The sequence below is a fragment of the Herpailurus yagouaroundi genome, unplaced genomic scaffold, assembly GCF_014898765.1.
Source record: "Herpailurus yagouaroundi ecotype Mexico unplaced genomic scaffold, PumYag 140, whole genome shotgun sequence".
In the NCBI taxonomy this organism is placed as follows: domain Eukaryota; kingdom Metazoa; phylum Chordata; class Mammalia; order Carnivora; family Felidae; genus Herpailurus; species Herpailurus yagouaroundi.
Genome location: NW_024412395.1, coordinates 71,523,125 through 71,546,073, shown reverse-complemented (window position 1 = coordinate 71,546,073; position 22,949 = coordinate 71,523,125). Strand labels below are relative to the sequence as shown.

The following is a 22,949-nucleotide window of genomic DNA, read 5'->3' as shown; positions in this document are numbered from 1 at the left end:
TGCTATCCTTAAATCAATGTGAATTGCCTTTAGAATGAAAAATACCCAATATACTTTATTTTTAAGAAAAGAAATATAGAAACTAAGCAATTTAGCCTTCTCAAAACCCCACATTCTTCACATTGAATGATACACAGTTTCCTATTAGTAAGTGAAACACCTATAGTCATAGCTATACCTGCAAATTCAAGTGGAGAAGGAAGGCAATCATAGGGATCTCTCCAGGCAAAAAAAACATTTCTGTCTCAATTATCTATATCTTTCAGACAAAATTGTTTTCTGGCTTGGAATTATCCAGGTGACTGCCTCTTTCATTTTTTCCCCTATCTCTACATGTACAACTCTAAGACAATCCTTTACCATTGAAAAAGTGTGAGGAGAACACCATATTAAAAAGGAAAAGATACAGAAAAATTGGTTTGTGGGTATATGAGAATTCTTTGTAGCATCTTTGAAACTTTTCTATAAATGTGAACTAGTCTTTAAAAAAAAAAGTTCATTAAAATAAATGAGAACACATGACCTCTGGAGCTAGCTTTCCGCCTTTGAGCTGCTGTATCACGTTAGAGAATAATTGAATATTTCTGGCCTCTACCTCCTAGTATATCAAGGATAAAAATGCACACACACACACACACACACACACACACACACACACACACACACACATTCATGTCCTTATATTTACCCAATATTTAGGGGTATTGCAGTCTCATATAAAATAATAGCTACAAAAAAATTTTATGTAAATAACTAAACAAAGTGAAATGACATAATTTAATAATCTTTTGGCCAAAATAGAACCTATTTTATAAAATGGTAACTGAAGACAGCGAATCTACAATAATCTTTAAATAATTTATATTTTCTTGTAATAATTTTTTCAAAAAGAGAGAAAAGTGCTTTGCTTAAAAACATTCCTCAGTGATGTTTTTGCACAGTCTAATTTTTCCCTTTCATTTCATGATATTTTTTATCTTGCTTTTAAATTTGCATCTTCAAATCCTTTGTAGACCATTATAAATGTCCTTCCTCCTACTTTAAATGTCCTTCCTCCTACTAAAGATTTCCACTTAATAATCATAAATTTGCTTAATGTTATTAACAGACATCTCACCCTTTAATAATTTTCTTACTAAACTATGGATTTACTACCTTTAACATCAATTATGTTGTTGCATACCCAAACATAAACATAGAAGTTTCGATGCAGTCCCAAAAATCATAACCAGACATCTGTCATGTGTATACCTCAGAGCTTAATACATTCTCCTCAAGTCTTCTCCATTATACAAAAAGACACTACCCAGATGTTCAAGCCAAAAACCAAGTCATCTGATTTGTTCCTCCCATGTTACAACACATAAACAAGTCATATTCAGTCTACTTTTTTTGCTTTGTTTTGTTTTCTCCCTCCATTGCCGCTACCCAGGTCCAAGACTTGGACATTGTCTTGCAGTCACACTACTACAATGGTCTCCTATCTATTCTCTCTCTTTTCTCTTTTGCCTCAATGATTCATTTTTCATATTAGTCAGATCTACTTGACACTATCCAAATGGTAGGTTTCCCATTGCCCTTTAAACTGGTACTCCTTAACATGGCTTACAAAGTTCTACATAAAAAGGAACTCACTGATTCTCTAACTCATCCTGGGCCTGTCTCTACTCTACTTGGCATCCTCTGCTGTAGCCACTTTGCTGGTTCCTGGAACGTCTCTTTCCTATATTTCAGTCTTTTCCCATTTGTGCCATTTACTAAAGCTAGGGGTCTTCCCAAGACTCTTCTCCTGACCAGCTCTTTCTCATCCTTCCTTCCTCTATATGCCTTCCCTTACTCTCTAAAGAGGCCTCCCACCCTATTCTGCTATATCTGAATACTCTATTTTTCCCCTGGAACATTTCTAATTGAGATGTTAGATTTTTGTTTGTTTTTTATTTTGTAGACTGCTCGTCTCACTCTAATATGTGTGCCCTTCAGGAGAGAAAGTTGGCCTGTTTGATTCACCACTGTATAGCCTGTACTTGTAGTACTTGGCACATAGGAGGGAATCAGTCAGTATTTTTAAGTGAATAAATAGGTTGATGAATTAATTCGGCAAAAGTAGGACCAAGATCTAGTAAATTTCAAAACCTCATAAGATAAAACATGCTTCTTATCTTCTGTGGATCCAAAGGTCTACACAGCCACATACCAAGAACCCCCCCAAAGTTGTGGGTTAATATGGATAGCATTCATTACAGAAACAGTGAGGTGCTTTGTTTGAATTGGCTATGTCCACTACTGTCTCTGGAATAGACATTTTGTGCTCGTTCTATTTCAAAATACATTCTATTTCCTTAGAAGCTCTAATTCTAAATGTCAGCTGCTTTATTTCTAATGGATAAAATAGGTGTTTGACTTTCTTCAAATTCAAATTTGTACATGTTTTATAATCCCTATTGATTTCTTGAGTGGTTAACCATGTACTTGGAGACTGTAAATTATACACTGGGAGTGTGTTAGACCTGTTAAAAGGTAAACTAATACTTGAGACCATAAGTACCATTTAGTTAATAACCAATATCAAGCCCTAAATGCTGTCCAACTGGAAAGAAACTAAGATCCACACCTCAGCCTTAACTATTTCTAGAGCAGTTTTTTTGTACTCAGAGTTATCGCTAAGTAGAAATTAAGGTAGTATGAGAAGCAAATCAGTTGTTCAAAATTGGGAAGAGAGACAGAGAGAGAGAGAGAACTCATAGCTATTTAGAATATTTGGGGAATGAATTGTCCTAGATTAAAAATATTTGCATTTAATTGAAGGATACCACTTGAAAGAAAATTTAATGTTCAAATTTTCTTAATAGAGTACTATAAACTCCTATCCTTCTTAAACAAAATGCTAAATAAACTATCATTTTCTTAATGAGTCAGAATCCCATAAAGCATTAGCTATTCAGGCATTCTGAAAATGCAGATAGAGATAATGTGGGAGATCACATGCCACATATGACCTGTGAATCTTATTGTTGAAAGGTCATTGATGTCAGTTTGATTCTTGGTCATTTGCTTCTTTCTACTAAAGGTGAAATGCAGGGGAGGGTGGGTGATGGGTATTGAGGAGGGCACCTTTTGGGATGAGCACTGGGTGTTGTATGGAAACCAATTTGACAATAAACTTCATATATTGAAAAAAATAAAAAAAATAAAAGAAGTGAAAGCAAAAAAAAAAAATAAAGGTAAAATGCAGCATCATTTGTTGTATGACAAAATGATCATGTAAGATAACTGTCTTTCTTACAAAATGAATTAATAAATCAAAAACAAATGTAGCCTCTTCCATGAAGTTTTCTATCATCTCAAAAATTCTTCTTAACTGGGATTATTAGCATCTTTTGACATTTCAGCACCTTAAAACATAGTTTGTGTGTGTGTGTGTGTGTGTTGGGAATGTAATGAACCACAGATATTTCAACCTAAATTTAAACTAAGGTAATCATATAATTTACCACCCAAACTAGGAGACTTTTGAGAGTAAAAGCATGCTGGCAAAATAAACATAAACCAAGGCCATCCAGGTCACATACTAGCTTAAACCAATCTTTATTTTCACTGATTCCATGTGGATTATTAAAAAATATATTTCATAAAATAAATAAAAAGCGTATCTGGGTGGCTCAGTTGGTTAAGCTGACTTCAGCTGAGTTCGACATCAGCTCAGGTCATGTTCTTGTGGTTGGTGAGTTCGAGCCCCGCGTCGGGCTCTGTGCTGACCGCTCAGAGCCCAGAGCCTCCTTCGGATTCTGTGTCTCCTTCTCTCTCTCTGCCCCTCCCCCACTCACACTCTGTCTGTCTCTCTCAAAAATAAACAAACATTAAAAAAAAAATTTTTTTAAGAAATAAAAGATGCAAAATAAAAAGAAATTATTAGTGTAACCATTTGGTTGCTAAACTGTAACTGTATTAGATTGCTAGGGCTTTCATAATAAATTACCACAAATTGGGTGACTTAAAACAACAGAAGTTTATAGTCTCCTGGCTCTGGAGACCAAAAGTGTGAAATAAAGGTGTTGGCAGTGCTACACTCCCTCCGAAGTCTCAAGGAGGGAATCCTTCCTTGCCTCTTCCAGCTTCTGGTGGCTCCCGCATTTCTTGGCTTGTAGCAAAATAGCTCCAATCTGCGTCCATCTCCACATGGCCCTCTACGTGTGTGTCTTCATATAACCTTCTTCTAAGAGTGGTCATTGGATTTAGAGTCCAGCCTAACTCAGTATGAACTCATCTGAACTGATAACTTATTACCAAATAATGTCACATTCTGAAGCTCCAGAGGGGCATGAGTTTGGGGGGAACACATTATTCAGCCCAATACAGTACCTAATGATAACATATATGGCTATTATATTACCAAATAATCATTAGACATAAAGTTTTAGGGTAAAAAAAAAAAACAACACACAGTGTATATGAGCCATGGTAAAAGGCTGTGCATTTGTATTATCATGTCTCCGGAACAGGATAAATGGAGAAACTACATGGAAATAAATCTGTGATGAATTATCACATCACTAACAGTTTTATTTTAGGAAACAATACCACCTTTACTAGCTGTCTTATTCTGCCTAAACACAAAAATACTTGATTTGTAGACATAGACGAAGATATCATTGAGAAATACCATCAAAACAGAATAACTTTTCAATGCCATTAAACTGTTCAGGGGCTATGCTATGTTCCAAAATTACTTCGTAGAAAAACTATAAAATTCTGCTTAGAATTGACTCCATGACTTTTTTATTATCAGTTTTATTTAGAATGCTAATTTGAAATGTTAAACCAACTTTCAGAAACACCCACAGCACAATCAGCTCCATTTGTTTCTTAAAATTATGTCTCATCACCGAATATTGGAAAAGATGGTGTGCCTTCTAACCCTTTCATGAGAATCACTTACATTAATTGGGTCAGGTACTAACAAATGGCAGTACTCCAACTTTGCAAATGAATCCAAATCTACACTGTAATTTCTCTAATTGCCCTTTTTGGGCCATGACATCATATGGGAGAAAAGTGCAAACTCATCAACCCATCAATTGCCTATACTTGCACTTTCAAGTCATTTATAGGTGTCTTTTTTGTTCTTTATGGTTAGCAACACATTTTTGCTCTCCAGCCTTTGGCCTTTCACTGACAAAGACGGAGGGGCATAGCAGATATGCTTTTACCTGTGCGTCGACTCCTGTCACCCTGAATATATACATTCTATTGAGTGTATTACAGTTCTCCACCACATTACACCTTATCTTGCCGCTTAAAGTAGGGATTATATGTGCCTTTGAGGACACATTATCCAAGTGTGGCTGACTCTTTGATGCAAACAGTTAAGAGGCACTAGTCTTTTGAAAGTTGCCGCACCAAGGTACCTGTGGCTTCCACTTACGTTGCCTATTCCTATACTGTTTATTCATTCATTCATACTACTTACTGCACACCCATTTTGTGCCAGTCCTTACACTACACCCTGGAGATGTTACAGTAAACAGTACACAGCCTTTGACCTAAGAGAAAGTATAGTCCAGAGCAAAGTTTTCTTATGTGCCCTGAATGAGTAACAGGTGTATTAACTCATCAATCCACCTTAGCCTTCAGGAGCCTCGGGTGGCTAAAGCCCCCGGCGGGTGGTCTCCTTCTTTTACCTAAAACCTAAAACGTTTCCCATTTTCTATGTTTGCGGCTATGTGAAAAATCTACAGATGCCACGGTCCAATGCAATGTTTCCCAGAACGGAGGATGGTGAAAGAGTCCCACAAAATGTTACTATAAAGAAGAGAGAGGGTCCCCACGCAAATAAATTTTTTTTAATTTTTTTTTCAACATTTATTTTTATTTTTGGGACAGAGAGAGACAGAGCATGAACGGGGGAGGGGCAGAGAGAGAGGGAGACACAGAATCAGAAACAGGCTCCAGGCTCTGAGCCATCAGCCCAAAGCCTGACGCGGGGCTCGAACTCACGGACCGTGAGATCGTGACCCGGCTGAAGTCGGACGCTTAACACTGCGCCACCCAGGCGCCCCCCCGACGCAAATAAATTTAAGATGAATAATGCGTGTCCTTTCTTGTCACCTCACAATACAGGTTAGCCTTGTAAGGACTCAGAAAAGGTGATCTGGGTCTACGGCCATACCACCCTGAACGCGCCCGATCTCGTCTGATCTCGGAAGCTAAGCAGGGTCGGGCCTGGTTAGTACTTGGATGGGAGAAAAGGTGATCTGGGCTGAGTAATCAGAATTTGGAGGTCAGAGGCATTTAGGTGACAACAGAAGCCCTGAGTTAGGATGGGCTCCCGGGGGAGATTGGTTAAAGTATAAAAAGAGAAGAACTTTAGGAAAGCATCAATACTTAAGGAATCAGTTGGAAAAGAGACACCTACAAAATAGGTACAAAAAAAAAGAATACCTAAATATAGGAAGAATAACCAAAACAAAACAAAAACAAAAAACCCAAGAGGTACATAGTGTATTAGCCTTGGGAAGAGAAAACTTAACAAAGGAGGAAGTGGAGGAAGTGGTCAGCTGTATCAAATTTCTGACAGATCGGGACAGCTGACATCTGAGAAGAGACTATTAGTTTTATCAAGAAAGGCGTTGTGGTTCCGGGTGCTTGCGTGGCTCAGTTGGTTAAGTGGCAGACTCTTGATTTCAGCTCAGGTCATGATCTTGCAGTTCGTGAGGTCAAGCCCCACATTGGGCTCCACACTGACAGGGCACAGAGCCTGCTTCTGATTCTCTCTCCCTCTCTCTCTTTGCTCTCCCTCACTTGTACTTGCTCTCTCTCAAAATAAATAGACTTAAATTTTTGTCTTAAAATGAAAAAAAGGATATTGTGGGTCGACTGTGGTGCCCGCAGTTTCTCCGCAGGGGTGACCAGAGAGCAGTGGGTAGTGAATGGGGTTTAGTGCAGGAAGTAAAGAATAGGAGTGGAGACAACACTTTCATGAAGTTTAGCTTCTTAAGAAGAGGAGAAAGGAGACAAGAGACCTATGAGGGGACATGCATTAAGAGAAGTCTGTAAAAATTTTTTTAAATGTTTATTTATTTTGAGGGAGAGAGCAGTGCAGAGCCCCACTCAGGTCTCGATCTCACAACCATGAGATCATGACCTGAACCAAAATCAAGAGTCAGATCCTTAACCAACTGAGCCACCCAGGCACCCAGCATTTTGTAAATTTGTAAGAAGGAAGACATTCAAAAATGTTTATTCAACGTTTTTTTATTTATTTTTGGGACAGAGAGAGACAGAGCATGAACGGGGGAGGGGCAGAGAGAGAGGGAGACACAGAATCGGAAACAGGCTCCAGGCTCTGAGCCATCAGCCCAGAGCCTGACGCGGGGCTCGAACTCAGGGACCGCGAGATCGTGACCTGGCTGAAGTCGGACGCTTAACCGACTGCGCCACCCAGGCGCCCCTCAAAAATGTTTAAATGCTAGTGGCAAGGAGCAAAGAACGGAGGAGGGTTGAAGATACAGGAGAGAAAGATCAGTGATGGAGAGGCCCTTGACGAGGATGGAGAGGTTGGGACTCATGATGGTCTGGCCTTGGACAAGATATCTTTCCCAGGATAGAAGGAAGAAGAAAAGAAAAGAACCAGTTTTCAGAGCAGCAGCAGGATCCACGTGGGATAAATAGTCAGGAGTCATAAAGGGCAAACAATAAGTAAGATATGGAGGCCAGATACTGTCTTCTGTCTTCATAGTTCTTGACTACCTGCTCTGCACGTTACACTGGTGAGAGCCCTGGCTTTGACTCCAGGTCTGCCCATCAATTGTGCAAATTTCTAAGATAAGCAATTAAACCTATTTGAGCTTGCATTTCCTCATTTATACAAAATGGGATTTTTATAAATCTACGTTAAAGAGCGGCGATAGAGAATACATTTTTATCATATTAAGTGTTAACACAATGTTGGGCATGTGGTCGATTCTCCAGTAAATGTAGATGTACTATCATCACCTTGTCTGCGGATCGGTTTTCTTAGCTGTGTTTAGAAGACGACAAACAAAATCATGGGGAGACGACCAATGGATACAGTATGTTACCTACGGTACATAGCACAGACACATAGCAAGTGCTCGAGAAATATTCATGTAACAGATTAACACAAGCCATTTTTTTGTCCTGTTTACATTATTAAAACCCTTTTTTCTGCTGCATTTCAGTGCACGCTCCAACCTAAATCCTCCTCGCTCTCTATTGGTTAGCAACTTCAGTGTCACAGAGGAAAACAAACGTGTCACCTGGGAAGGTCTATCAGAACCCCTTAACCACTTCTGTATCTGCAGGGAAAAACAGCTTGACTCGCATAGCCCAGAAGGCAGAAGTAGACAGGACCTGAGCCCTCTGTCACTTACACCGTCATTTTCAGCATTGTCGCCAAACAGGCTCGCTAAGAAAGGATGCCCAGTTGGCCACTGAGCAAATAAATTCGGCCAGATGTGCATAAGTTTAGTTTAAGAGAAAAGAAAGAAGGGGAGGGGGGTATTCTTGGCATAAAATGGCTTCCCGTACTTTTTTTTTTTTCTTTCTCTGAAGTTTGTAGTAAACTTTGTCTTCCAAGAGCAGCTTGGAAGCAAGAAGGGTTGCTGCAGCAAAAGCTCAGTGGGGAGAGCTATGTAGCAAATTGCCCCAGATAAGCTTAAGGCAACTCTGGACTCCTGAGAGGTTAATGATCCCTACCTCTTCTCAAGGCCTGATATTTATGAAGTGTTGTCAAAGACATCTAAAGTTCCATGAAATACTGTATTTCGAAAAGGTCTTCAAGCTAAATCCTCTAAACCTATAGGAGTTACCCACTTTCTGAGAGTTAATAGGCTCTTGACTGAATGGTGAAGTTTGAAAAAGGACCATTAGAGGCAAGGTACACTTTCTCCCAGTAGCCTGCTCCCTTCATGCTTTGGAGGGCTGTGCCACCGAAGCCAGGCAAGGCATTTCTGAGGCAGAAGACAGAGCAAATGACTCAAAATCTGCTTACTTTTCTTTTAATAATAAACGTGCGTGTGTGTGTGTGTGTGTGTGTGTGTGTGTGTGTGTGTGTTTTGGAGGTCCGGAATTTATAGCTAAATCTGTGATTTAGCCTTGGGATGCCAAATCCTGGAATTGTAATAACTGTATTTGGATGTCATAAGTTAAAATGTTTATGTACAAGGTTCTTTCCCGAGATTTCACAGATTTCCCCACTTTTACCTATGGAAATATATTACCAGTAGACACTGAGATAATAAACCCCATGCAAATAATCATGCAACATTGTTGCATTTCAATCACTCCAGTCCCCAAATTACTATGTCTATTTCAGATGCTGGTACTTTTTCCAATTTAAATTCAAGCAATTCTTGAATAACGTCATTAAGGCCGTGCCTGAGAATGTAGTAACATGAAAATTTGTTTTCTTCCACTTTATTTTAGTTTTTTAATGTCCAATAAGAATATTTATATATGCAAGTGGTAATATGGATAACCACATTTCACATTTTATATTAGTGCCTGATCAATGGTAGGGTAAGAAAGAATTTCTCTGGGGTGCCTAGGTGGCTCAGTCAGTTGAGCATCTAACTCTTGATTTCAGCTCAGGTCATGATCCCAGGATCATGGGATTGAGCCCCAGGTGGGGCTCCGTACTAAGCGTGGAGCCTGCCTAAGATATTCTCTCTCTCTCTACCTCTCTCTCTCTCTCTCCCCCCCACTCTGGCCCTCTCTATCCCTCTCCTTCTCTAAAATAAAAAAAAAAAAAAAAAAGAAAAGAAAAGAATTTCTCTCTGTCTCTACCCATCCTATTCCCAACCCAGACCACTGCCTAACTGGCAAAATTGTGGATCCAAATAGTTCCCATTATTCTTCTGAAAAAAAGTAGGTTCCACTGGTAGAAGAAATGTTGAATTGGTAGCCAAGGACTTGGTTTCTGTTTTGAAGTTATTTTTCCAAACCTTTAACAGACATTAAATAACTAGGAAGATTGGGACTGCTCTTTACAAAACTTGAGAATTGATTGTGTCTTTAAATGCCTTCATGTCCCTTGCCCTAGCTGTCGCTTTTAGCTAGGATTCTCATTTGAGTCTCTTGTCTTAGAGGCTTTAAAAAAGGAGAGACTCTTCTCATCTACTCATCTGCGCCTTGAAGAAACCATGACAGCAGGTGAAGCTATTATAGAATTTGTTAAGAAGCACAAATACAAGTTGCAAGACCTCCTATTGCATTACGTTCAGAACCTGTTCAATAGGAACACTTTTCTGGTCTTTAAAAACCCTCGACGATAATTCAAGCTCATATTCAAGATATGAGGCTTTACTGCCACCTCATATGTTTATACGTGATAAAGATAAGGACACGAAATCCTAAGAATTACATATTTTCTCTGAAACCAACTCTAATCAACAACAGGGACAATCGTGACTTTACTTCTAAATTCATAATTTGGTTCTGTCCCAGACACGATATAAATATAATAGAAATAAAGACAATTTTTCTTTTTCATGTTCGTTAAATAAAACTATTTTCAAACTGCTTTAGAGCTCTGGCAGGAAGTAGGGGACAGGTAAAATCTAGTAATCACAACAGGTGTGCAAGTATATGACTACTTCGGTCTTTCCTTGTGCCATTATTAAATGTAAAAAACAAAAATATTATATAAATATCTTCACAATGGAAGACTTCGTTTGTTGGAAAGCTGTGGCACATTGTGTGTGCCCATAGGAAAAGCTTGTTAAAAAGGTAGTAAATGACATGATGTTACACGTATGTCTGCACTTGTCAAAGATAATTTATGATGTGAAAGCATGCTGTTAAATATTGAATGTAAGGAGCGCCTGGGTGGCTCGGTCGGTTAAGCGTCCAACTTCAGCTCAGGTTATGATCTCACGGTTCATGAGTTTGAGCCCCACATCAAGCTCTCAGCTGTCAGTGCAGAGCCTGCTTCCGACTGGCTGTCTCTCTCTCTCTCTCTGCCCCTCCCCTGCTTGTGCTCTTGCTCTCTCTGTCAAAAATAAATAAACATCTAAAAAAATTAATTAAATTTAAATCCACGAGCATACTTTTTTCCAAAAGGAAGATAATGCATAGGGGAGTTCACTTTAGGCTAGAACGTCTGAATTATGGGCATTGTAAATATTTAAGATATTTTATACCCTTTGATAAAGTAAAGTGTTCCCATAATTCAGGCAAAGTGATTTCCTTTATTTACTATACCTAAATAATGTCCCTATTTGTCTAATTCTTTTTCCCAGCATATCAAAAGTAATAATATTTCACATTAAATATTAGTAAATATTTATTGGTAATTTATTTTAAGTAACTATTAGCAATAGAAACAAATATTACTCTTAGAATGCAAAGAACCTAGAAGTCTGAAACAATCAAGTAACACTACACTTTTGTTACTACAAAACAGTAACACTACAAAATCTACACAATAGTAAGAAGGCTTTTTTTTAACACCACCAGAAACCCACTACTCCTCATTCACTTACTGAACCAGTTCTAGTTGCTTAAAAATGTGCAGTGGAAATCTGGCTCCCGAAAACATCCACTGAATCTTCGATGTTACCTCTGGTTTAGGATCTTTCCAACTTACTCGGAAATCCTTACACAGAAGCAGACCACTCCTATAGAGAATCAGTGACATAAGGGATTTGTATAGATTCAAAAAAAAAAAAAAAAAAAAGGCCTGATTAAAGCAAAACCGGGCTATCTCCAGAGAAATATCATCTGATCAGCCCCCAAAAGGCCTCCCAGATTACAGTGCACTATGGGTAGGGCTTGTAGCTACAGAACTTTGATCTTACAAAACACCCAAAGTGAGTGGGCTGGAGAAAGCTGACTCACCCTCCCCCCCCGGCCCCCCAAAAAATACACAGAAAAGTCAGAACCAGTCAGCTCAATTCATATGAAATATAATTGTCAAATGGATGAGAAACCCAAGGTGGTACAGTTAAAGCCATTCCCAATTGTAGGCTGCACGGAAGTCAAATTGTTTTGAGACTGTTCAGAGAACAGAGCATCAGAACAAGAGAAATGGGTTGACTGAGTGAATACTTAATAGCATCAGACACTAATAGTTTTGTGCATCCATTTCTGCAACTAGGACTCTAGGTTTGCAAGTTCAGGTTGGCTTCTCAGGGCACCCCACCCTGGAGAGTACTTGAATAGAGACCATGAAGCTCCTTTTGCCACACTCTAACCTTTGTCCAAGGAAACATGGTTTCTTCAGAGATGTGGATAGTTGTAGTCCAGTTTTACACTCTCATATTTCTGCCTCAGTCCATAATGTGTTTATTTGCCAGATGAATTCTCTAAACAAATTATTCCCAGCTTTGGGGGAAGAGGAAGGCAGGAATAACGCTGAACACACACACACATACACACACTCCAGGTTATATAGACTTAAGTCTCGGAACTGCTTGGCCTGCCTCTGCCCCTTTTCTAACTACTTCCCTTACTCGCCTTGTGGTAAGGTAGAAACTTTCCCTGTCTCTTTCCCCCCCCCCCCCCACCCATCTCTTTCTCTGAAAGCACAAGGACAGAAATGATACATGCAGCTGTGCTTTAGAGCAACCCACCTCTATAGCTCTTGACTGGAGCGGTGACTAGCAATAGGTATGAAGCCCTGTTAACTGCTACAGGTAACTCAGATTATACCAGAAATTGTTTCTTAAAAGGGTCTGGATCTCTTTCAGCATAAATCATTTGTAAACAATTGGGTGGGAAATCCGTTAAGGATTTTAAACAAAAACACGAAGAGTTTCTACCATTGTCACTATCTCTTTTAGCAGAAAGAACACAACCCTTACATTAAACCTCTTTTTCAATGGAGGACAGAGAAATTGATGTCTCAATTGTCAGCCACTGTAGGAAACATATGGACTGCCAAAGCGTAATTTTTATATTTTTTGAATCTTGAAATGCTTCTGTGTGCATAAACATCAGGATCACCAATATTATCATCCGTACACATATTTGTTCGGAATATTAGATTTCTGTGTCTCTATTCTTCTTAATATACTTAAATCTCATTTCTAAAATATGTCTATTGCATTACTAGAAGTGGTTATACATTCAGGTTTTCAATCAACTGGTTTACTTGGTTGGATTGACTATAAATTTGTTGACATATATTGATGATTCCTCATTTTCTTGCTCAGGGATCATTTCTTCTACTCATTTATTTTCAATCTCTCTAACTTTCTCATTTGACAGTATCCTATGAGTAGCATAACAGAGCACTCCAAGCTCATAAGGAATGGTGTGAACTAATTAGCAGATTTTATGGTAGAAACTATTCCCCTCACACGTGATCATCCTATCTGGGTAATAAACTTTGTGAAAGTATCTGGTTCTTACTACACGAAGGCAACAGTCTAACTCAAACAAGCTCTTACTTTGCCCTTGGACTTTGGTTCGTAACTGTGGATATGGTATCCAGAAACAAAAGCAGAATGGGGTGAGGGACGGAGTTGAAAATAAAATAGCCTAAAAACGGATTTGGAGTTAAGAAAATTCTTGATCTTCTTCAGCAACTGACAAAAAGAAAAATAGTCCTAATAAGATGTGTTCAAAAAATAGGCTGGAAATCACGATGTATAACTGAAATTTAGGGACGTTACAGAAAATTCCCCTCTGTGCAGGTGTGCAGAAGCACTGAAGGGTTACTAACAAACACTGAATACAAGTGTTGAATAGTTTGTCATGGGGAGAAAATCCAGAACTAAGAATGAGAATCAGTGCTGGTTCGTTACATAAGCAGTGGGGCTGGCTGGCAAAGCCCACTGTGAAAGTCGCCTTTAAACAGCAGGTGCATGGTTTGACCACTGCAGCTTGTAGCCTCCTGGCAGCATCAGCAAATGAGCCTAATCTTCTCTATGGATTTATGAATGACCACAAGCCATTCCCAAGGTACATCGAAATACCATGATTGGCCTGCTTCCAGTTTAATCACATATTCCCATGTTGGAAATTGCACCCAACATTACTTATTTCACTTTTTTGTGTGTTTGCTCACTGAGGCTCTAATTTGTGTGCCCAAAACACCATGACACAATTCCAAAGTAGCTTGGAAAAATGGGAGAAGACAAAAGAGAAAGTTTTGTATATTCTTCGTCTTTTCCATGGAAGCGGTTCATTAATTTTAACTATATTCACCAAAGTAGAAATATAAGAGATACAGTGCAAACAAAATATCACCTAAATAGGTAAAGAGACACAAATATAGAACAAATGAATGATTTAAATGTAATCTCCAGTCTCTCTAGCAGCTTATGACAAATCGTTCATTAATTTGAGTATGTGATTTTAAATACTACCCATCATTCGAATGTACACAAATATTCCCACGCAAGAAAACACTTAACATATTTGACGATATACTTCAAACTTTAAAGTTATGCAGAGGACGCCTAGACCTTAAAAGGTATAGTAGATATTTTACAGCTCTGCTTAAACATAAATAATGCATTTGTCTGATTCACCAATATTGAAAGTATTTTTTCTCCTGATGAATATACGCATCATCTGTGATCGTCAATACAAAACTATAAGGATGCACTGTAATAAAAGCTATACCTCTACGTGAAATAATAGGAAATAATCTATTTCATGAAAATAGTAATTCATTCTTAATCTTCCATTACCACTGCTTCCATTACTTCTAGCCAGTGGGATGGAAGAGCGTCTTAGACTGAGTCAAAAAGTTCTGGTTTTCATGTGCTTAGGCAACAATTTTAAAGTCTGTCAGGTCAGGCCACAGATTACAGAAAAGACTCAAAAAAGACAAAACTTTGTATTGGAAAATGAACATATTCCAAAGACTATTTAGAGATGGTATTACAAATAGCAAGCAAATGTATTGGGGCTAACGGTCAGAAAAAGTATTTTAATGTCTTCGTAGAAACGTAAGAAAACAAAACTCGTTAATGATAGAGGAAAGGGTTCATTTTGGAACACAAACTTTTTCTTTATTGTAAGTTTAACTTCCACATAACGTTGTTAACACAGGCCAGCTACCATGCATTGGAATACACTCACAGCATTCAATATGTACTGTGTTAGTATCTACATAAATGATTCTGAAATAACGTTTGTCCTTTCGATAGCTTTATTTTGGCAATAAGAAAATGTATGGATGCTAGTAAAATGCACATTCACAGTAAATGAAAAAAGCCTGAAAGAATACATTTGTTGCAGTTTGCATTGGTTTTGGGAAAGGTCTGTTTAACAACTGAACACGGCCATATTTTGACTTTTAAGCTCCCACACTGAGAAAGTATCCAGGTACGGCAGCTATTTACTCTTAGGGACATTATGCTGGGCTTTGAAATTCAAAAAATAGGATAGTTCTTCTTGAATTATTTTATGATCAATGTACAGTCTCTACACAAGGAAAATTAAAGCTGTCTGACAACTCATAGAAACATCACTGGCTATTAAAGATGGAAGAAATTGCATAAAAGCATGAAAAGCATTGGGTAATTTTGCAGTTTCATCTCTAAACACAATTGTAAAGATGTCTGTCTTTCAGTTCTTTCTCCCTCGTTCTTCTGAAGCTTAGCCTTTTAGTTCTTGCCCTTTTAAATATTTTTGCCTACTGTAGCTTTGCTTCTTAATGTCCTGGTTGGTCTTACTGGGCTAAGAAAGTATTTACAAGGGGTGCCTGCTTTTATCTGTATTCACAGAGAATGCTAACAAGTTAGAAGAAAGTGCAAGAGAGCACCACATACCTTGCCCAGAACATTACAATGGTTTCTGCATGCATGGAAAGTGTGAACATTCTATCAATATGCAGGAGCCATCTTGCAGGTAATGTTTTCACTCTTTAACTATTAAAATGTGGAAAGTAAAAATATAAAACTAAATTCTGGGTGTTTGCAGAGAATTGGATGGCATTCTGTCTGACTGAGTGATCCTCAGCAAAACTTTCCGCTGCCTCTCCCCCTCGCCCCCCACACAGACCCACTAGAAAACCCTGAAATGGGTGTGCCTTACACACGGGAGTACGATGTAACATATTATTATGTACACTCTTCTAGTAGAATTTTAAATTGTACTTTTGGCATTACAAGCTTCTTAAAAACTCAACCTCCTCCTCTGGTTTGTTCACCACTCTTTCCCATGGACATAGAATAGCTCTTGACACATAATAGGTGCTCAGTAAGTATTTCTGAAATGAATGGATGAGGACTGACTATACATTAAGAGAACATGATCACTTCTGGGAGGTCTTTTCCAGAGTCCTTCAGGTGTTCTAATAAATATTATCAATCTTGGTTTTGCTAGACACATACTCTTTTCTGCGGATCTGCTGTCCAGAAGCCTTGTATAGTGAGATTATTAGCTGTACCTCCCCAGATTCTAAGTAGGTTGATACCCAAAGAAATTCCTTGTCTGAATTTACTTAATAAATATAAATATCTGCTGGATATTCATGAATAGAACATAATTATTTCAGAGATGGTAAAGCCAAACTTAAAAAACAAATGCATTTTTATAAAGGAAGGTACAGGTGGCATATGATGAAATAGGTTGTGTATTGCTATACAGTGAGAGGACTTTCTCTCTCTTCTCTCTTCCTCTTCCCTCTCCTCCTTCTTCTCCTCCTCCTCTTTTTCTGTGTCTCTTTCTCCCCCCCCCCCCAAGAACTGTCTTCCTTTTACGTTTTCCTTAACTGAACACACTAACACCTACCTTCCAGTGAAGCCAGGTAGAGTGAACAAAACTGAGATTTGTTCCTGCTGCTCTCTTATCCTTACCAGGGTCCCCATTACTGAACCCTTCTGAGGCAGAAGGAAAGACCTCAGGATGTAGAGATTCCACGTGACGTTCTAAAGTAATTGCACAAAGCCAATGACAAGTTGATCCTCATTGGTATTGTTATGTGAACTGGTTCTTCATTCCATTGTCAACTGCTAGTTGCAACCCAGAGATGGTCTACTGGAGCTTTCTGATGAGGGCTGAGTGAGTGAGAAGCAGCATTCATTCTCAGATGAATAGCACATGGGTTTATTTTACAGAACTATATTGCCTACACCATACTTTTCTTCCTACTGAAATTTAACTAACATAAGTAGACAACTTTATGATCAACAGATTAAAGACGTTGCTTGTTGTACTTCTGGTCTAAACATTTTTCAACAATCAGTCTCACAGTAGCATAGAGAATGCTTTATCCAAAAATAAATAAATAAATAAATAGCCCTTGTTTTTTACCCCCATCCTCCGAAACAAACCTTTTCTCAAGATAATCATGTTGGCTTAGGTTGACTGAAGAGCAAGTTACAGAAAATGTGAGGCTCACTTGAACAAAAATATATAGGAAGAACAATTACCTCTGGACATCTCTTACTTCTCGCATGATCATCACAAACTACCTACCAACCCTCCTATCTTCAAAATCTTATTATGAGTATCAAAGAAAAACCTCATGTTTTTGAAACCGAAAACACACGGAGATCTTGTGGAAAATAAGTAGTAGAAAACCATATCTACAAAGTAGCATTTTTTTTTTTTTTTAGAGAAACAAGAAGATAAATGGGTGTGGGCCAACTATAAAAATGAGTCTCCCAGCTATAGGTAACCGGACACTTCATTTCTTCCAGGTGCGATGCTGGTTATACTGGTCAACACTGTGAAAAAAAGGACTACAGTGTACTGTATGTTGTCCCCGGCCCTGTACGATTTCAGTATGTCTTAATCGCCGCTGTGATTGGAACCATTCAGATTGCTGTCATCTGCGTGGTGGTCCTCTGCATCACCAGGTCAGTACCTGTGCTCAATGGCCACCCAGATAAAGGAATATGTTGTTTCTCCTTGCCTGAAACAGTTCACTCTAGATGTGAGTCCCTTCGTGGCCTCTGTGGTCATCCATTCTCTGGAGTCCAATTTCCTCATCATAACAGCATATGAATAGCATCGATTTTCATGCTGGAGTAGTACAAATTATTTTCCTTATTTTTTCATGGTGATGAGGATTATTTATTTCTGAGGCAAAGATACTTTTTTCTTTAAAGCATAATGCCAATCTTTGTTTAAACCTGCTCTTCTCTTTTAGCTATAAAAAGTCAGTCCTCATTCAAACTACAAACAGACTAATGAAATGACCAGTGTTTCCTTCTTTACTCAGATCAGTATGCCAAAAGAGGTCAGAATAGATTGGTTCCAAGGCCTAGAAACGTGGTAATGTATAGCTCTCATTTGTGGTACTTATATTTCCAAGTGTAACTCACAGATATAATCATTTTTAACATATTTGATGTAAACAAGTACATTTTTGTCTTAAGTTAATGAAATAGCTTTTAATCACAAAATTCAAAGACAGCGGCTATAATTTAAAAAGATTATGTTGCAGTACATGAAAACCTTTGGTATAGGGAACAGGCAGCAAATATGACGATGAGCATTTATATCAAACTCCAGGACAATCAAATGGTAATTTGTTTCCTGGAGAGTTAGACTGAGAGAGATCCCTCTGGATCCAGTTTCAACAGGAGAGAAAAATCATGGTTAATCAGTGATGTTTGACATTGTGCTTGAGGTAAAGGAAGTAGGGCCAGGTATTTACCTGCTTAATTTTATCAGTGTGTCAATTCATGGCAACCAAACTTGTACTATTTACGCCCTGTCTAACCAGCCATATGATTGAAGATACTTCTTTCTGACCCGATTTCATCCTCCTTGAGATAAAAGTTCCAAGAAAGTTTTTCAAGGTTTTTGCCAAATTCACAAGACATTTAAACTTTCATTCATTTATACAGCTCTATAGTAAATCAGAAGGTTTCCTCCAAAATTATTTTTCTACAGACAGGAAAATAAAATAAAGCATCATATCTTTAGAAAATAAAGGCCATAATACATCTCTGTAGCTGTATTGCACTATCTTCTTTGAGGACAAGTGTGGCATTTGCTCTTGAAAAAGACAAAATATGGTTCATAAATCCTTTCTGGGCCTAAAAGCTTAAGGGAAGATCATCGACTGGAGCTTTGTGCTGCTCGAAGCCAAGTTGAGCTCATCAACTAGACTCTCACGTTTAGATGCCAAGTGAGTCAATGGATTATGTTAAAATAGATTCTAGGGAACATAAAGATAACTCAGGAAACCAAAAATACTGAGTATAAAGGAAAGATAGAAAAGAATCTAAAACACAAGAAATGGTGCCATGTTACTCTAAGGGGCTTGAGCCTTCTGATATCTACACAATGTACACGAGCAACCAAATTCATATTAATAGGTCTGATCTCCTAACTGTTGGATTTGCTACTTCCTGTACTGACAAAAATGCAAAGCTTTCAATATTTTAGCATATGTCCTCAAGTTTGTTATTAGCCACAGTCCTGTTCCCATACATAGTAAGAACAGCTGGAATGCCCAGGGTGTGCACGTATGCATACACACACACACACACACACACACACACACACACATATTTAATAACGTGAGAAAGGAACAGGTATCCCCGTTTTCAAAACAGAGGCTCTGAGGTGTGAGAAGCTAACAAATTGCTAAGTTTACACATGAGCAATAAAGACAGCTCTGGAGTCCAGGCTGCCTGGTGCAAGAGCCTGCACCCTTAACCACTGCTCATCCTGCCCCTCGGCTGGTCATGACGTTGTGTGTTCTGATGCTCACGACAGCCTAAACTGAGCTCCAAATTAGAGGAAGCCATTTTTTCCAGGCAAATGGCCGTTTTCATTTTCCACGTTAAAACAAAACAAAACCTATTCTCTGTTTACTTCCGAGGAGGAGTACGTGAGCTAAGTTACCGTCATTGTAACACGTTTTATAAATCTGTCCTGGGATGTCCTAGTCTTCCAGAGTCTTTCTGGGAGTCATACTAGTCAACAAGCCACACTTTTCCCAGTGTGGATTCATTTCATTCTCATGGGAACATTCTGCTCCAAAACCAGATTTTCCAAAGAGGCCATCTGCCCGTCACCCAAACCCTCCTTTTTTCTGGCCACCTTGACCATGCTTGCCTGTCAAGACCCATTCCAACATACCCAGTTGCTAAAATATTTATAGAATTGCACCAAGCAGAGGCCTGCTCATTCTCTTCAATTTTTTTTTTTTGATTTCTCCATCACCTGGTCTCTCCTGTTTTTTCTCTCTTCTCCTCCTCCCGCTTTCTTTTTTTCTAACTGCTTCCCCTTGTTTTTATTATGTTAGTCAAACGTCTGTCCTCCTTCTAAATACAACATGTGTCTTAAAATTATAGACATCCAGAGACATGTTCTGGAATGAAAAGAGTTGCCCTGTTAGGAAGATGGATTTTTAATCTTTTTATCTCTAGCTCCGACTTGCTGGGAATGCGACTTTCGGCTCCACGTTCATTTTGACAGATCTGCCACACCCCTGGAAAAAATATAAATATATATTCTGAAATATTTATTCACGTATGAACATACATATGAATATCTAATCCCCGATGCCCATCTTACTATAATAGGATTTGATATGAACTTTACATCGTTGTTCTTATTTGCATCGTCAAAGCATTCTTTTGTTACAAGAGAAAAGACACCAGACAGATCAGAGCTTTTCAGATAATTTGACTAAATTTAGCTTTTTATAGAAGCTAAATAACGGGTCCCACTTTATGTCTCTAGTTGAGAGTATTAATATGTAAAAGTGATATTAGGCTGGACCGGAACAATATCTCTTTTCAGTACATATCAGATATTAACAGTTGGCTCATTCTCTGGTGGGATAGAATTTAAACTTGTAGCACTGAAATGTCAATATAACATTCATCCTTAGGACATTTAAAATACAAAATTGTTGAAGACCTTTAAAGTGAGAGGAGATGAGCTCACAACTTGCTTGATCGCATTGTGCTGAGTCATCCTTCTGCCTTACTGAGTGAGCAGCGCAAGACTAGGTAACCGCGTTCCTCCCCGACTTCTGCCTCTGTTCCTCAGTTCTCCTCAACAAATGCTTAAACGCAGTGGCAAGGAGAAGCAAACAGGAAAAATCTTCCAACATAACCCCAGCTTCTGCTGCTAATAAATTCTTTGGTCTGAAATATTTCGACAGTTTGCTTAATCCGTGACTTCACTCTGTAATTGTAGGACCAAATTTTAGGTATAGCACTGGACTAAGATCTGTGAACTTTCCAACCTTCTAGGAAATGCCCCAGAAGCAACAGAATTCACAGACAGAAGCAAAATACAGGGCACTACAGTTCAGACAACACAACAAGAGCATCCACGAGGTTAATCTAAAGGGAGCATGTTGCACAGTGGCCGGACTACCGAGAGCTGGGACTACACAATACAGTATTATAGACAAAAGAATAAGACAAGAGATCTACACATGTTGCCTTGCATTTGTGGTAATCTACACCAATGAAAACATGTACTACAGCTATATTTGATTATGTATGGATATATTTGAAATAGTATACATTGTCTTGATGTTTTTTCTGTAATGTAAATAAACTATTTATATCACACAATATAGTTTTTTCTTTCCCATGTATTTGTTATATATAATAAATACTCAGTGATGAGAAAAAATTGGCATTCTTAAATGTGCGGTATCTCATAACTGTAAATATAATCAAGCTAGTACAATCTGTACATGTACCAGTAGTTCATCTTTCCCCACATCTTGAGACAGAGCATTAGTTTATACAGGACTCAGTGGCTAGGTTTTGAGTGATTCCAAGATCAAGGGAAACGATGGGTATTGGAAAAGAGAAAAAATAATTTTCTTTGTATCGAGTGAGGATAAAATATTTCAGATCTCCGAATCATCTCTATTTCATCAACTTCCCCGGTCTTCCATTTTCATCCCCAGAGCTGAAAAATCTCTGGCATATAAACTAAATCAAAGAAAAAGGGGAGGGAAAGTGTTTTATAACTCATAAAAAAGGGGGAAAGAAGATATTGGTTTTTATTTGGAAGACATCTTAGACTCCCCCCGTTAAGTGCATATACCTGAAGGATCTGGAACGAGATACATATCAGGAATACACACAGCACAAAATCTATTCCATTTAGGCGAGCGGAATTAACAACTTGGAGAAAAATTTAATAACACCGTTAAAAGGGAAACACCAGAGTCATGGATTCTCAGAAGCACCTTGTTGCATTTATATTATAGAGTTCTTTAAAAAGAAGTTAGAATCCCCACCAAATTTCTTACGAATGGCCTTATGGCTAATGCAACGCCATTATTTGAAGTGAAACCAGATTGATGATGATTATTTCATGAAAACACAGAAACATGTTTTAAGTATATTTATACGCTGATATAAGAAAGCAAATTAATCCTGGGGCGCCTGGGTGGCTCAGTCAGTCGAGTGTCCGACTCTTGATTTTTGGGTCAGGTCATGATCTCGTGCTTAGTGAGTTCGAGCCCTACACAGGGCTCCATGCTGACAGTGTGGAGCCTGCTTAGGATCCTCTGTCTCCCTCTCTCTCTGCCCCTCCCCCACTCGTGCTGTCTCTGACACTCTCAAAATAAGTAAATAAACTTAAAAAAAAAAATCAATCCCGTAGCATCTGAAAGAATTTAGTGGGAAGTTAATAGGGATTTTTCAGTATGTAAATAGGTATGACTGGAAAGAAATAAGATGTGAGTATTCTCTGAGAGTAAGAAGTAAATAAGGAATCAAATAATTGCCTTATTATGACTCCATTCTCCTCAGCTTTCTGTGGCTAATGTAGTACATCTAAATAGAGCTTTCTCTTTCTCCTTTAAATGACCTCTGCACGGAGTAAGAGGAACGCCACTTCTGTGTCCCAAAAAAAAGATAAATATCAAATTAATACATCCTGGATATAAAATATTCGGTGAAAAATAAGTGTCTTGAAGTGATATTTAAGATATTTGTTAAAACATTTAAAGGGGGGACGATCTAAATAGGATTTAGGTCTCTGCGAAAAACCTGGTTTTCTAGGTTAATCGGCCCTCTGAAAAGTGTGAAACT

At 38.4% G+C, this 22,949-nt stretch overlaps 1 protein-coding gene across 2 annotated transcripts in view; it reads left to right on the top strand.

Moving 5' to 3' along the window:
• TMEFF2 (transmembrane protein with EGF like and two follistatin like domains 2) overlaps nucleotides 1-21,472 on the top strand; it is a 232,074-nt gene extending 210,602 nt beyond the window's left edge. For both annotated transcript variants that reach the window (XM_040475703.1, XM_040475704.1), the window contains 3 exons: nucleotides 15,699-15,822; nucleotides 17,619-17,777; nucleotides 21,141-21,472. In XM_040475703.1, the coding sequence (XP_040331637.1) occupies nucleotides 15,699-15,822; nucleotides 17,619-17,777; nucleotides 21,141-21,237 (380 nt within the window). In that variant the 3' untranslated portion in view covers nucleotides 21,238-21,472. The remainder of the gene's footprint in view (nucleotides 1-15,698; nucleotides 15,823-17,618; nucleotides 17,778-21,140) is intronic.
• Nucleotides 21,473-22,949: the final 1,477 nt, after the last annotated feature.